At 48.3% G+C, this 15,827-nt stretch overlaps 1 protein-coding gene across 1 annotated transcript in view; it reads right to left on the reverse strand.

Moving 5' to 3' along the window:
- LOC119168564 (sodium/potassium/calcium exchanger 4-like) overlaps nucleotides 1-6,419 on the reverse strand; it is a 115,845-nt gene extending 109,426 nt beyond the window's left edge. Inside the window, exon 1 of the mRNA XM_075866137.1 lies at nucleotides 5,202-6,419. Coding sequence (XP_075722252.1) covers nucleotides 5,202-5,352 — 151 coding nt within the window. The 5' untranslated portion in view covers nucleotides 5,353-6,419. The remainder of the gene's footprint in view (nucleotides 1-5,201) is intronic.
- Nucleotides 6,420-15,827: the final 9,408 nt, after the last annotated feature.

Here is a 15,827-nt window from a genome sequence, read left to right on the forward strand (position 1 = left end):
GTGGCCTAGCTACGCCGACCCGTCTCCCTTCGAAGCCAACGCGAGCGCCTTTGCCCTCGCTCGAGCAACCGGGCCCCTTTGTCCCGGTGTCTCCGTGGATCACCTTTACCGCGGAGACGTGCTCGTGGCACCCTGTGTAGTACTTTGTGCCCGTGGCGTGGATAAACCTACTTGCTTTCCCGCCGCGCCTATTTGCAACGGGCTGTACTGCGTTTGGTGTTGCCACAATAAAGTGTTGCGACGTTGAGCAGTATCGTGTTTCCCGCCACGGCGACGGTTAACGCGTGCCCTGCGGCTCGCTAAGACCGGACCCACGCTGGTGGCCGTACTCCTTCGGGATACGTGTACACCACAAGCAGCCAATAGCGAAAAACCGGAAAAGACGAAGACTACATAGGTGCACGTGACCCTGCCCGAGTCACGTATGCGCAACAAGAAATAACGCAATGTTTATTACGCATGCGCATATATAAAAGTGCTGCAAGGCATTCATAAACAGTTTCCGTTTTATTACACAACAATATATCTTATTTTTAAATTGCATACCACTCGCTACGCGGTTTTCTCGGTGCGAGTAGACGGCCTCATGCCAGCAATAGTGGAATTCGCTCGCCGAAGCCGTCGCGTGAATGAGGTTTGCCTGCGCTAGCGACTGATCGCGCGACGCCGATCTACGTCGCGTCGCTTGTCGCTGTCGCGTGCATTCTCGCGCTTATGAGGTTTGGCCTTTAAGCGCAATTCTACCGCGATAGCGTTAAAGAGCTCGTGTCGCAGAAAACCTGCCGCCGACGTTGGCCCCATTGGTTGTGAGCGAAAAACCGTGTGTGCGTCTGTGACCGAAAAATCAAGCTACCGAGATAGCCGCGCGAGGCCGCTACTTGTCCACGCGTGCGCGCGCAATCACACTGGAAAAAGCCGCGCATTCGAAGAAAAAAAAAGTGCTCAAGGTCACGAGGTGCGGTAGTATCTTTGCCCTGCCACCCCTTCCTGCTTAGCTTCCAGCGCTTTCGTTGGGACGAGAGAAGAGATAATGGAATTGCAGCATGCGACATACCTGTGTAACTCCAATCGCACTGGACGGATTCTTAAAATGTTTGCGACGTTGAATTCGTGAGGCAATAAGCTGTGCTAGTGAATTTATTTCATGGTTACTTGAAAAAGTGTTTCAGGGCTCCTTTAACGCATTTTTTTTTCGACAGGTGTCACGACAAAAACGAGACGATTCGGCGATAATAGCGCGCGCTGGTCCAATCTACTGTGTGCGTGTTTGTATTCGTACATGTTTATGTAACAAAACATATGGATAGGTATGCACTTAGCTGTTGAAGGGTGCACTAGGGGACGGATTTCGCTATCGCGTTCAACTCTTAAAGGCGAAGGTTAAGGGTCCCTCAGTTTTTTATTTTTGTGTGTGTGTCCGTGCATTAAATGTACGAGCAACGGTGAGACTGGGCCACTGCACTGGCGAATCCCTGACGCAGTGCCAATATCTGGGTCGTGACCCGTGGCCGATGTGAAGCTGGCTTCGGGCACTCCACCCTTAATAATAATAATAATAATAATAATAATAATAATAATAATAATAATAATAATAATAATAATAATAATAATAATAATAATAATAATAATAATAATAACGGCGCTAATGGTATGCGCTTCTGAATACGAACCCCTTTGACCATCGTCGGTTTATTCACCCATTTATTTATTTATTTTTACAGCAAGGCTGCTAGTCGGGCCTTTCATGACCGGAGGCCGTCGTAGATTGTGAACGACTATGTGCCACAGAAAGTGCGTAAATCCGACTGCGGATGTGTGCCGCTCTTTTTATACCATTTCCACCACGCACACCTCACACCACTACGGCCACTACCACAGTGCCGCCACTCCTGCCACTTCACTTAAATCCCACTTCGTTCAACCAGCTAAAATGATTGGCGTTGCGAATGCTTTTTTTTTTTGTAAGCTACCAACTTCTCTGTCTCATCAGTGTCCTCCAAGCGGAGATGGCTGATTTTTGTTTTCTTTTTTTACCCTTTTTAATGAAACTAAAGATAGTTCACCTAGTTTGTGAGAGAAAGTCAAATTTGAAGTCTCGTATCAATCCACGTCACTCACTTAACTGTTCAATGACGAATAATAATATCATATCGGGGGTGGTACGTTTCGAAACCATGGTATCGTTAAGAGGGCTGCTGTAGGCGTGGAAGTCCTCCCGTAATTTCGACCGTCCGGGATTCCTTAGCGTGCACTGACGTCGCACGGTGCACAGGCCTTGTACCTTTTCGCCTCCACCGGAATTCGGCCGGCATCGAATGGGCGACCTTCGGGTGAGCGGCTGAGTGTGCGTTCAACTTGCCACCCAATCTTCAGTCGTTCATAGCTGACTAAAGAGGCGTGGTACGATTACTGGATGACGCATTAAAGAGATTCTCTTGCAAGTCGTGCCGTCACAAAAGGACGTGCATGGAATACACAATATACCACACAGACAGAGGTCCATAGAGACAATGTGATATTTAAAAAAAACACACACTCTATTCGATGCAGGAAAAACAAACGCGTTTTTTGTATCGTATATACACAGTATTTTTTCGCCTTCTATAATTTTCTTCCCCCAGCTTTGTCTCACCATTTTCAACGCGCCGTGGACTTGAACATTGTTTATAGAACCACCCTCTAGAAATGTTGTCTAAAACTCATTGTCAATCAATTCTGCCCATCTAGGGAGATAACCCTCTCGCTATATATAGTCTACAGCAGTGGAGCAGTGGTTATGGCGCTATAGGCTGCTGACCCCCAAGGTCATGGGTTCGATACCAGCCGCGATGGTCGCATTTTGATGGGGGGGTGAAATCCTAGGGACCCGTGTTACTCGCCCTGAAGGCGCAGTGATAAAGAAACTGCTGGGCCTATAGGTAGTCCTGCCTGCTGTTTTGTGGAATTTTGCGAATTTTCTCCTTATCCATCTCTTTCGCTTTTTTACTTACTTTTTTATTTCTATATTTTATTCCTCTAGCTAGCTATTTCTCTCATATTTATTTATTTAGTTTCTTTCCTTCGTCCTCTCCTTTCTCTCTGTTTTGTCCTCCCTCTTTCTTTACTTTCCTCCCTCATGTTCATCCTCATTTTCAGGTACTCGAATCGAATAGCACATACCCGAAAAGCCGAATATGTCTTCGAATACTTTTCGAATAATCTGCACTTGCGCAAACAAACCCTAAAGGGACAACGCATTTGACAGGAAGAAAGCTATTTTCTCTGTTTTAATAATTGGATACATGCAGCCCAAACTTTTACGCAGCTGTCGATGTCGTGCTAATTACAGATGAAGGTGCTCCTATTTAAAACTCGCGTCGCCAAAGCGACAGTGACTAGCTCCATCTGCTATCTCATCATGAGATTCATTATAATGACTCATCAAACATTGTTTCACTTTTTATGCGTTTTATTTGAAACGTAGTGACAAAGTGCCGCCTTGTAGCGTGTCAGTTTGAACTGGTTGTTAGGTCATGACGATTGTTATAGCGCGAGCTCACAGCGACGGCAAAAGGACAAGAAGACGAGCACGCACTTTCAACTGTGTTTGTTGTGCAGAGCGAGAGAACGAATATAGGAGACAAAAAAAAAACGTGACAAAATATGAACAATGCGAAGATGAGTAAGATAAAAAATACAAAAACAAAGACAAACATGGTCTTTTGTCTCCTATACTCGCATATGTTTTCACTCTCTGCACAACAAACTCAGTTGGAAGTTAGCGCTTAATTGTCCTCTTGTCGTTCTGAGTTCGCGCTATAACAATAGTCAGTACTGCCTCGAGCTCTGAAATGAGCTCTGTAATTGATGCAGAGTCTCCTGTCCCGTCGTGTGCCATAGCCGTATACCGCAGTTTACATTGGAAGGAGCCTCGCAGGTTGTTATGATTTGTAATGTATATCTCGACTCGACATGCACTGCATTCAGCAGTCGCGCTCAGCGCACTTCAAATGACACGGAGGGTAACCTAAGTCGATGTGCGACATTTCTTCACAGCTTATATGCCGCGCATATGTCACAGGAACGAATCAAATAAACACCGCAGGTTCCGGGATCGATTTGATTTGAGTTGTGGTGTTTAACCTCCCAAAACCACCGTGTGATTATGAGAGACGCCGTAGTGGAGGGCTCCGGAAATTTCGACCACAAGGGTTTTTTTGTTTTTTTTACGTGCAACTAAATCTGAGCACACGGGCCTACAGCACTTTCGCCTCCGTAGAAAGTGTAGCCGCCGCAGGCGGGATCCGATCCCGCGACCTGTGGGCCACTAAGACCACCGTGGCGGGGAGGTCGCGGGATCGAATCCTGGCCGTATTTTCGATGGAGACGAAAATGATTGAGGTCCGTGTGCTTCGATTTAGGCGCATGTTAAAGAACCACGGCGGTCAAATTTTCCTGAGCTCTCCACTACGGCGTCTCTATCACATGGTGGTTTTGGAACGTTAAACCCCATTAATTATGATTACATTAATACAATAAGCAATTCCGCCGAGGAAAGCATAGGGGACATCTACCGTTGTCTTTTAACGGCTGTGTTCTGTCATGACGTAACTTGAAGAGAATTAAAGTCGTCCAAAGATCACTTTTACCGTCGGTGGGATACGAATCCTCATCTATTCGAACTACGTGTCCGGTAACAAATGAGCTATATACGATGGAACATGCTTCCACATCCTTCGGTGTTTCTGTACGTGTAATCCCAGGGAGTGCCAGCCGTCATTTGAATCTGGTGATTCCGCCGAGGGGAAGGACGATTTTCGTCAACGTTAATTCATTTCAATTTACGTCATAATTGATACACTACAGTTAACCACGACAATTCGCGTTCTCCTGCGCTTTCTCTCGTTTAATTCTGTCTTGTTCGTTGCATCGTCTCAGGGGTATCATCAGAAACTTTTGGGGGGTTGGAAGGGGAAGCTGAACTATACGTTATGCATGCGTGCGCGTGTGTGTGCACATAAAATATTCAGGTAGGGATTCAGGGGAGAGGGGCCAACCCCCTTTTCCCTGTGCCTTCGCTACAGTAGGGTTTCGCCTAACGACACGATGATGGCCCCTCGAAAACAGGCTCTCCTTGTTTCGTTCGTGAAGGCTATAGGCTACAAGACCCGCTCTATACTGACAAAACGACGTATCATCGTGGTTAACGTCGCCGTACTCACTCGTTCTGATGCGGGACAGCACGCAGCAGGCGGCCAGGAACGCCAGCAGCGCGACCGCCTTGCGCACAGCGCGCTGCCTCGCTCGTCCGGCGGCGAATCGGCGTGACCCAGTGAACGACGTCGTATCGTTCCAGCCGCGCCGTGCTTCCATGTCTGCCGCCGCAGCTGCGTTTGCCCTTTTCAACGAACGATTAGCCGCCGCGCGGCTTTTACCAACAAGCCGGCTTCCCAGCAGCGGCGTGGAAAAAAATAAAAATGTTGCGTGAATCGGTATCGCTAAATGTCCGACAACACCGCCGCCGTCTCCTTAACCTCCGGCGTCACGGTCACCACCATCACCACCACCACCATCGCGGAAAAAGGTGTTCTCTACCGCTCGTCTTAATACGGCTCTGTTGACGTTCGGTGTTGCTCCGGCACGACCTCTTCTGGCGATCTTCGGAGTACTGTTTAACGTTCAAAAGAGGTCGTGTTCTTGAGTGTCAGAGCGTACGCTGCGGCGCAGACTCCTACTGTGTCGTCGCGCCCCTTTCACTATGCGGCGGCTGCCGCCGTCGACGTTACCGCGGCGGCAGCGTCAGCTTGCACAACGTCGGGAGAGGAAAGTGAGAGGTGGGTGAGGAGGGAAACAGGGAGAGGGGCTTGTTTTTATCGCCGACCCCATTCCCTAACCTTCTCTCGTTCCTCATTTATGGGTCCCGTTGCCTCCCCACCCCTTTCTCATTTAGGGAATTACCCTCCCCACTTACCTCTCCGACGCAGTTTCGCTCGCTCCGTCCGCCAGGCGGTGACACCTTATTGGTGATGCCGTTGCCTTGGCAACGCTGAGCCGCGGTGAAAGAGGGCGGTGGCTTTTATTTTTTCTCGAGGTGCGACGAAAGAGACTTCGTGACCCGCTGACTTCCTGTGTGTACGGGTTTTCTCCTATATTTAATTTTTTTACTTTCCTCGTCGTTATTTTACCTGATTGCCGAGAAACGTTGACCAGGAGCGTGTGTGGGTTTATGTGTTTCAGTATGTTGTGTCATTTCTTTTTTTTTTCCAAGCAGGAGCCTCTCCGATCGTGAGCCCAACATTTCTCGCCTTCTCTTTCTCCTTCTTTCTCGCTGTTATTGCCGGTCCCACTTCTCTTTAATCGTCATCTGACGACGGCCGCACGTCCGCGATTTGTCGATGGAATTATGTGCCGCCGCTGGAATCGTTGCGCCATGACCTCAGTCGCCAGCTCTATCTATCTATCTATGTATCTATCTATCTATCTATCTATCTATCTATCTATCTATCTATCTATCTATCTGTCGGTCTGTTCGTCTGTCTTTAGATAGATAGATAGATAGATAGATAGATAGATAGATAGATAGATAGATAGATAGATAGATAGATAGATAGATAGATAGATAGATAGATAGATAGATAGATAGGCAGGCAGACAGACAGACAGACAGACAGATGGACGGACGGACGGACGGATGGACGGACGAACGTCCTAGGTTCGTGATTATTCCACGTTTCCGAGCTCGTGCTGTTGTACTTCGCTGTGCACCTCGTCTGCTTCGCTTGTCATTTGGAAAAGTAAAGCAAGAAAAAAGGGTAGAAAGACTTAAGTACAAGAATACTAACGAAAAGTATGAAAAAAAAAACACGAAAGCAGGTCTCCGATGATTGGATCTTTTGTGTTTCGGTTTTGCTGGCGCGGTACTTCTTTATTTACCGTCTTGCTTAATTCTTGCGCCTGGCTGCTCGTCGCTCTTCTTTTCCTCGCTGTCCGTGTGTATACCCGCTGTGGCTCGGTTTGGCTTGGCTTGGGCTGCGCAGTGCTCCCTGTCCTCTAATGAGCGCACACGACGCAATCTCGGCCCTGTGCGTACGTGTAGAGCGTTCGTATAGACGTTCGAACGAGACGACGCAGACGTACGAAGTGAGTTTGTCCGCTTGACTTTCGCGATTTCTTTTTTTGTTGTTGTTTTTATTATTTCATTGCTGGTGCGGGCAAATAACGTTAACCTTGTGCGAACGCACTCTTCTGGAGAGACAAGAAATTAAGCGAGAAGTTCCAGCTTGCCGGGCGTGCCACAGTCTGTATCTACACAATGCGCTATTCTGGCTGGACCATGGAGGGAAAAAAAAAGCCTTCTTTTTTTTTCTTTTATCGATCTGTCTTGTTCTGAGCGCTCTGCCATTTCCTTCAGATATGGCCTTGATTTCAGTCTTCGTCCTGCTTATGTGCTGAAAAAAAATAATAATTAGGAGCCATTTTTCTATCGGGGAAAGTCGGGGCAACCGAAGCTTTATTTGCTACTTTTCTTTCTTTCTTTTCCTCTCTTGTCATCTGTTACTTTCTGTTTTTTTCTTTGTTTCTTTCTCTGTCTCTCTGTTCCTTTCTTTCTCTCTGTTTTTTTTTCTTCTTTGTATCGCATTGCGCAATGCTCCTTCCTAACTTTTTCCTTCTCAATGCTGAGAGTACGAACTTCGATCCACCTGCTTAGCACAACAGTAGCAACGAAATGTGGTGACGTGTATTGATGAGCGATTTCGATTAAAGATATCGTATTGCCATATAACACATTGCTCATCTGATGGCCAGGGGTGTTAAACACACCTCATCCAGCGCGCTATGTTCGAAAGTGTATTGTCTATTTGCATCCCCCAAGTGACGGGGGCTGTGAAAAAGGCTTGGAGATGGAAAGGTCTTCAGCATATATGTCGGCTAACGTTGCCATCCGAAAGAAAGCATTTCTCATATCTCATACAGAACTCATTTCTGAAGCAAATGTGTAAGAACCCGGGAAACGCGAGTACCAATCTCCGGAATCACTGAAATCGGAGCACCGATTATGAAATATTTCGTTCCACAGTTGTTGTTATTGGTGCCGGGTTTTCCGCGTACGACGCCATCACCGAAATATCGGTGTTATAGCAATTTCTTCGATTGACTAAAACAAAAAAAAAAGAGAAAATGTGGCACTACAGAACTTCACCTATAGCCCTGTCTTCATCGGCGAGGGCTGAGCGTGGGTGTCCTATATAGTGCCCTCGTCTATAGGAAACGAATCCGCAATCACTGCGTTTCGTGCGATTCGTGAAGTCTAATTTTGTGCCAGTTTCCGACCCATATGCGTTACATATTATGTACTTAAACGACCAAGCTGCGTTTCTTTTGTTTCCATGTGTCACCCGGTGCACCGAATGTATCGTTGATTGTGTGCGCTGATGAGCGTGCAACGCAGTCGCGGCCGCCCGTCTGTTGCGTCATTCAGTGCGACGGGTGTCTGGCGGCTGGCATCTGTCGTGCGTGATTTTCACAATTATAGAGTCGGCGATGCTTAGAAGTAGAATCAGTGAGTCACCGAAGAACCTTTTTTAAAGGTCCTGTGGAGTTTAAGCATCCAGGGTGTCCACGAAGGACATCCCAGCAGCGACTACCGTAGGTGACACCCGAGTTGGAGCGGGAACGTGGTGGCGTTCCGCCAGTTCTTGGGCCCTCTGCACTGCCTTTTGTTGGTGTTGGAGCTCTGGGAGTGCCTCTTCCCAGTCGGACTCACTGGTGAGATGTCCCTCACCACGAGAGAAGGTGAACTGCACACTTCTGTGCAGTCTGGGTATTGTGGATTATGTCCGAGTTGTAACGGCTGAGTCGGCCGCGTGATATGTACGATCTCGTTTGTAACTTTCGAAAGGGTATGTCTTGCGTTTGAGCTTTGCATGTGGCATGGAAGGCTTCTGTCGTTTCAGTAGTGAGAGGTGACTTCGTGGCAGGTGAGTGAAGGGTCATGAAACTAATCGTCTGGTCCCAGCTCTTCGGTGGCTCATTGATCGCCGCGGCGGGTCAGTTCTCGCGCTCGGTCTTGAACCACTTCGTTGAGGGTGCGTTGCTGTTTGTGGACGTTTTTGATTGATTCCCTGCCCATGTGGGCAGGGAATCAAGAGAGGTACTGTGCATACCCGTACACATTTTCGTGTTTGTAAACTGTAAGCCCAACCGAGACGGCTTAACGTAGGGCTCTGTCGTCATCTACTACCGCGAGTGCAAAGGTATAAGTTACCGCACCGACGAATACGGTAGAGTTGCGATTCGCGGGGCCACGGTCGAGGATCGCGTGAGTGCGGGCCAGCCGTCGGCCTTTGTTGTGTGGCGGGTGAACATTTCGTGGAATGGGGTTTCCATGTAGGTATAGCACGGACAGCTCTGGGGAGGGTTACTGCGTGTTCGAGCTAGGGATGTGGGGCATGCCGGCCTCGCTTAGAAGTCCGTCGCTTGCCTTGAAGGAGGAGAGGCAGATCACTTAAGCCGCGGTCCGGGCCGCGCTCTGGGCCTCAATTCCTTCATCAATGTCGTTGTGCATGCCTATAGTTGGTCGAAACGGGAAGTAACCGTGTTTTGAGGTAAGCCAAGGACTTGCTTAATGCTTTTGCGCATGAGTGTGTTTAGTTCCGTCTTTTCCACCGTTGTCCACTTGTGGGTAGAGGTGACGTCGCTCATCAGGAACACGTGGTATATGCGCAGTAGGTTGACCTCTCCGAGGCCTCGTCTGCGACCCGAGACTCGCTGAATGAGTCGGAGCATGTTTTCCGTTGTACCTGCGTAGTGTGTTATTGGTCGTGCATGGTAGCCGGTGGCCTCGATTAGGAGGCGGGGAATGCGTATGGAGTGAGCGCGGGGTATTTGTTGCCCGTCTAGATGGTATGTCGCGCTATGGGTAGCTCGTATAAGGGCATTAAATTACGAGCGCCTTGGCGAGATTATACCGGTGCAGTAGCAACCCTGAATTCGTGGGCGACATTCGCAGTCCAGTATTTTTTTAGGTATAGACTTCTGTGGTATTGAGAGCGGTTTGAAGGGCCTGCTCTAACTCCGCCAAGGAACCTCAGGGGTATCAGATGGTGATTTCATCTGCGTGTATAGCACAGTTTGAGTTAGGGACGTCGTGGAGTTTGTCAGAAAGTCCCTTCATTACTATGTTGAAAAGGAGCTGAGGACTGCCCCTTGTGGTGTCCCTTTGGCTCCTAATGTGTATGTGTCAGATTTAAGTCGCGATGCTCGTAGCTGGGCTGTTCGGTCTTGCAGGAGAGAATGAATGTGTGCCATGGAATCGTTTATCTAGACCGAGGCTGGCAAACGATTCTGGTAGAATCAGTTCTTATTTCTTCGTGTATGTTCTTTTTTACCAACAGTTGTGTATAACAGAAAAAAAAGGGGGGGGGGGTACATGAGGCAACTGGATAAACATTAACAGTCGCTATAGGACATAGCCGGTTATTTTAATGGCGGGAAATTCACCTAAAAACCTAACCGCTTGCACGCGATTTCCTAGCGACAGCGACAGGATTTGCTGTCGCGGAGGCCCATTTGTATCCGTCGCTTGTCGCGTCGCGCGTCTCTAGAAAAAAAGAAAGATCGATTGTCGCACGGAAGCCAGTGTGACGATTTCGGTAATATGGCTTACATCCTCGATCCTCGCTTTGACTGCAATTTGCTCTCGATGCCTGTTATCCGCGCGCATTCATGAAATGCGAGGTATCGACCACTTTTTTTACATTCGCGCATCTCACGCGAAGAGTAAGACAACGGCCATATTTTGCACGGTGTTTCGTCGTAAAGCTTGTTATCGAAGATTTGTTTTGATGTTTCGGTGGTAGCTCGTGACAATTATGGTAGCTTGGTGCAATGTGAAATCGTCATGCTAAGTGCATCGTATCCGTCATAGGATATAGTGGCTGGAAAGGTACAGTCGTAGCATATGCTTCTGGGCATAATGTCGCGGTTAAACCAAATATTGCAAAAAAAAGGACATCGTGAAACGCTTTTGTGGCTTCCGCACAAGACAGTAATAAATTGGGCATGTTGCCATCGACCTATCTCGCAATTTAAGTGTATGTACGCCACAGTTTTCAATCTAGCAACAATGACCGTTTGTCGCCGGCATATGCTTGCAGACGTCGCGACGGGAATGCACGACGGAGCAAGTTTGTCGCTGTCGCTCCTCGCTATCGCTCGAAAGCCGCGTGCATGCGGTTGGGCCTTAATTTGCGATAAGAATTTGCCTAATCGAAACTTGTCGGCTTTTGTTTTTGTGGAAAAGGGCCCAATGCTCAGTATAACTTTTTGTGAAAGTGAATGGGAGGAATTACATTTCAAGCTTTCTAGCATCTGTCAACCTGCAAATGTGGCCTACTTTGCACGGGGCTGATAAAACGGCATCTACATCATATCTCGAGCCAACTTTTTTCAAGCCATGAGATATATTGTGGAAGTATGGAATGGCAGCCACTCTTTTGTAGCATCTCGTATTCCGCTATGGGCGTGCGCATGGGGTGGGGGACATGTGTGGGGGACATGTGTAGCCCCCGTGATCAGATCCGTACATGATCGCGCAAGGGCCAGGCGTCTGTCGTTTCGTCAAGCCGTCGTGAGCGTCACTCACGCTCTGGCAGGGCCCGCGGCGATACGTATACAGCGCAAAATTCAGCCCGGAACAGGACTGGCAGAAGGTTCTTGACGGTGCAGCTCTGGGCAGTTCAGAAGGCCTTCAACGGGCAGAGGGCAACGGTATTCCAGTACCAACTTGGGCGCGGCCAGCTATTGCAGAGGAATCCCCTGTGACGTTTGCGTTATCCGGGCTATCCAGGACTGAATAAAATTCATTTCGCCTCTAATAATAACAAGAAGAAGAAGGAGAAGAGGACGAATGTCGCGTGTTATACGTCCCAGAACCACGATAGGATCATGAGGCTCGCCGTAGGGGAGGAGTCCGGAGCTTTCGACCATCATAATGTTCCTTGACGTGCGCTGACATCACGCGCATCACATAGGCCTGCAGCATTTCACCTCCATCGAAATGCGATCGTCACGTCCGGTGTCGAACACGCGACGTTTGGTTAAGCAGCCGAGCACCATAAGCACCGATTCCCCGCGGCTGAAGTTCATTTCACCTCGTCAGGCGGGTCATCAGCTGCAGGGTTGGTCGACAGCTTTGCCGCGCCCTGCCTGATGAAGTATAAGATTGGAAGCAGCTTATGGCCGAGTTCAATCCGGTGTGTGGCCACCCTCACTGCCGTCGGGGAACGAGATACTGACGACGCGCGATGAACCGACGTGTTTTACCATATAGTCACCGCAGCCGTAGGCTCGAGTGTCCGCTTCGGATGCGGAAGGTCGTGGGTCCAAATCCACGTCCCACCGGATATCCACCGGTTTTTCAAAAATGGGCACAGGCGTCCCCCGGCCCGACACTCGGCTTTCAGGGGTGAAACGTCTGGGAAGTGCAGCATACGCGTTTCAAATCCCGTTGACACATCTGGGCACGACGAGTTGAGGTAAAACTCGCTCAGTAAATCAAGAAAATCTGCCGCGCGGAGTCACCGCTTTTTCACGAATCCCCGGGAGACCTTTGTTTACACCGCGTACGAGTTTGTACAGTTCACTCAACTATCCTAGTCAGAACACGCTTTTGCACGCGCTGGCGCGTTCGGGCCTAAATTCGTGCCTGTGTTAGTGGCTGTGGCCTCTCCCCCTTACTCTCTCTCAGCAATCACGTGATGGCATTGGGGACCGAGATTCTGTAGTCGCGCGATGAATCCGCGTGCTCCTAAGTGGCGTGGTGTTGAACCCGTGTGGCGTGTTTTAACAAGAGTTTGGGGCAACAACACCAGAAACTACAGTGAATCCATGGTGTGCCCCACTTGCAAGGATGCGTTAACATCGGGCAAGCTGCTCGTGATGAAAACGGAACTTTAAAGGGGCCCTGAAACACTTCTTCAAGTAACCATGAAATGAATTCACTGGAAGGGCTTATTTCATCACGAATACCACACCGCAAAAAAAAAAAAAAATAAGAACTGTCCGGGGCGAGTGGAGTTACAAAGGTTTGTCGCATGCTGCAATTGCATTCTCTCTTCTCTCGTCCCGACGAAAGCGCTGGAAACTAAGCAGGGAGGGATGACAGGGCCACAGAAAAACGTCAAGCGCGCTTCACGACCTTGAGCACTTTTCTTTCTTTTTTTCTTCAAATGCGTGGCTTTTTCAGTGTGATCGCGCGAGCATGGATGTATGGATGAATCGATCGATATGGCTGTACCGTTTAGATCGGGTGGTGGCTAACGCCACCAAGCCGTAATACTTAGTGAACCAAAAACTAGATTTATTTTTTTTCCTTTAAATAGTGAGGTTGAGGACTCGTACTTTGCCGTGAAGGGTTTAACTTTCACTCGTGCCTTGACTTCAGCCACCAATCAGATAACCTCCTTCTAGTTAATTCTACCCGCTTAAAGTCTATTTTGCCCTCCCTGTCCCTAAACCCCAGTGATTTGAAAAAACTCTGCGCCATCATCCTGAACTATAAGCCCTTTGCAAAACATTATCAAGTGTTCGGCAGTTTCCTCTTCCTCTCCACATGCACTGCATACGGTGTATACCGCTTCGTATTTGGCCCGATATGTCTTGGTTCGCAATACTCCCGTCCTAGCCTCAAACAGTAGAGAACTACCCCGAGTGTTATCATAGATCCTTTTCTTGGCAATTTCCTGCTTAAAAGTTCGATAGATCTCTAGTGCGGACTTCTTAATCATGCCAATTCTCCACATATCGGTCTCAGCTTCCTTCACCTTCTTCTTAACCGATAATTCTTTTTTGTTTGGCCCCCTGCTGTTTTCTAAGTATTTTCCAGTCAAATTTCTGGTTCGCTTCCTCTATTTTGTATCGACATTCTTCATGTACAAGTAGCATGTACAAGCACGCGTGGACAAGTAGCGGCCTCCCGCGGCGATCTCTGTAACGAGTGAGCGCGCCATGTTCCAATCAGCCAGTGGCTGAATGATGGGTCGTTGACGTATGGTTTATGGGCATATAACGTGACTTGTCGAGAGAATAGAAAGCAATTTTTAGCTGGTAATTTATTGTGAATTGTGGGCCGCGTGCTGTGTTATAATATTTGGCTCGCATGTTGTCGGGAGCCTCTACTACCGATGCTCAAAAGTGTTGCAGGGCCGCTTTAGGTCGACCTATGCGCTGGCCCGCATGCTACTCGTGGTTCCCTTTTGTGGGCGATGGTGCAACAATATTGTCAACCTGCCGTGCACGTTTTGAAACGAATGACATGATTCAGTGGACGCCGTTATCGGACAGTCAATACGAGGGGAAAGGTACAGCACGTCGCGGATTCGTTCGAAGATGAGTAGAACAGACTCACGGCTTTTTTCGTGCTGCTTTCGTAGTCGAAACCTAAGCTGAAGTTCAAGCGGTAATATGATCCCGCCATCTGCTCACCGATTTATGTCACGTCCTACGGTTATGGCATTTAAATGGACGTTCCTCGAGCTTTAGCAAATGTGAATAAGACTGCTACAAACTGGTAGTGTCCGGGCGACCCTCGCTTCCGCAGCTGTGCCCTATTTATTAAGTTACAGTGCGGGCCGTAAATACATAATAGACGAGAAATTTTGGACATTACCTGCTAGATGGTTTAAAAAACAAATATGGAGTGGAAGCTTTCGTGACTTCTTAACAACAAAATTTAAATCAAGCTTTTGCCCCTGCTCTGCCTCACAGACAGAGCGTTCTGTTATGGTCACCCACTGAAATGAATCCTGACATGATTTTGAGGCACCCCAGATGGAGCATCTTTCGTTTCGATGGTGCGCTCTGTGAACGCTCTCCACACACCGGAGCCAGGCAACACGTCTAAAACGTCTTATTTTGATATCAATGTTTTCGTCGCCCAGCATCCGCAAGCCAGCCGAACCGCGTAACGAACATTATCGCGACAAGGCAACGTACATTTCACGTGGTTTGCAAAAATATTTCTCCTGCATGCAGCCTAGAAGTCACTAGACGACTATTCACTCATTGCTGCTTATACGCGCAGATGAGCGATCGGCCGTTGGTAACGAATTGCGATCTTGTGACGTCACACTGTGATGACAGCATCACTGTGATATTGAAACCGAAAGTGTTCCTATGTATTAGAGGTATTCGATGGAGTCCCAGTTGTCATAATACTGATTTCAGGGTTTTCGACTCCGGTGTTCGTATTTAGAGCAACAAACCGAAAATATTTAAACATATGTCACTATATTCACTTGAAGGGACACTAATGTCGAATATCAAGCCGGTGTTCACTTTTGAGATACCGTTCCATTAACTTCCAGGTGCTTGCTTCGTGACAAGGAAACGCTTGGTTTGAAATAAAATCCTGCTTTAAAAGTCCGCACACCGTAACCGCCCCTTCTGGGTGGCGAAAGTCCAAATTCGTTTTCGGTTCGTAATTACCACTCTAGGAATTGCTTTTTTAGTCATCCTTGATTGCCACCTATAACGGCGTCCTGGTGGTAATGGTGTTCGACTGCTGACTCGAAGGTTGTGGGGTCGACCGCATTTGCGATGCAGGTGAGAATGCTAGAGGTATCTGTACTTATATTTTGGTGCACGTTAGCGAACCCCAAGTAGTCTAAATTTCCGGAGCCCTCCACTTCACGTGGAAGGCCAAGCTCGTCCTCGAGGGCCTGGAAGACCAGCGACAACTCGTCGCCAAGGCCAAGAGGGCAAGAGTGGAAGCTTGGGCTAGTTGGTGCGTAGTCATATTTGCATGATTGTTTCAGCGCGCGAACAAAGGAAAAAGGACAGGGTAGACA

This window comes from Rhipicephalus microplus, chromosome 6, assembly GCF_043290135.1.
Source record: "Rhipicephalus microplus isolate Deutch F79 chromosome 6, USDA_Rmic, whole genome shotgun sequence".
Taxonomy (NCBI): Eukaryota; Metazoa; Arthropoda; class Arachnida; order Ixodida; family Ixodidae; genus Rhipicephalus; species Rhipicephalus microplus.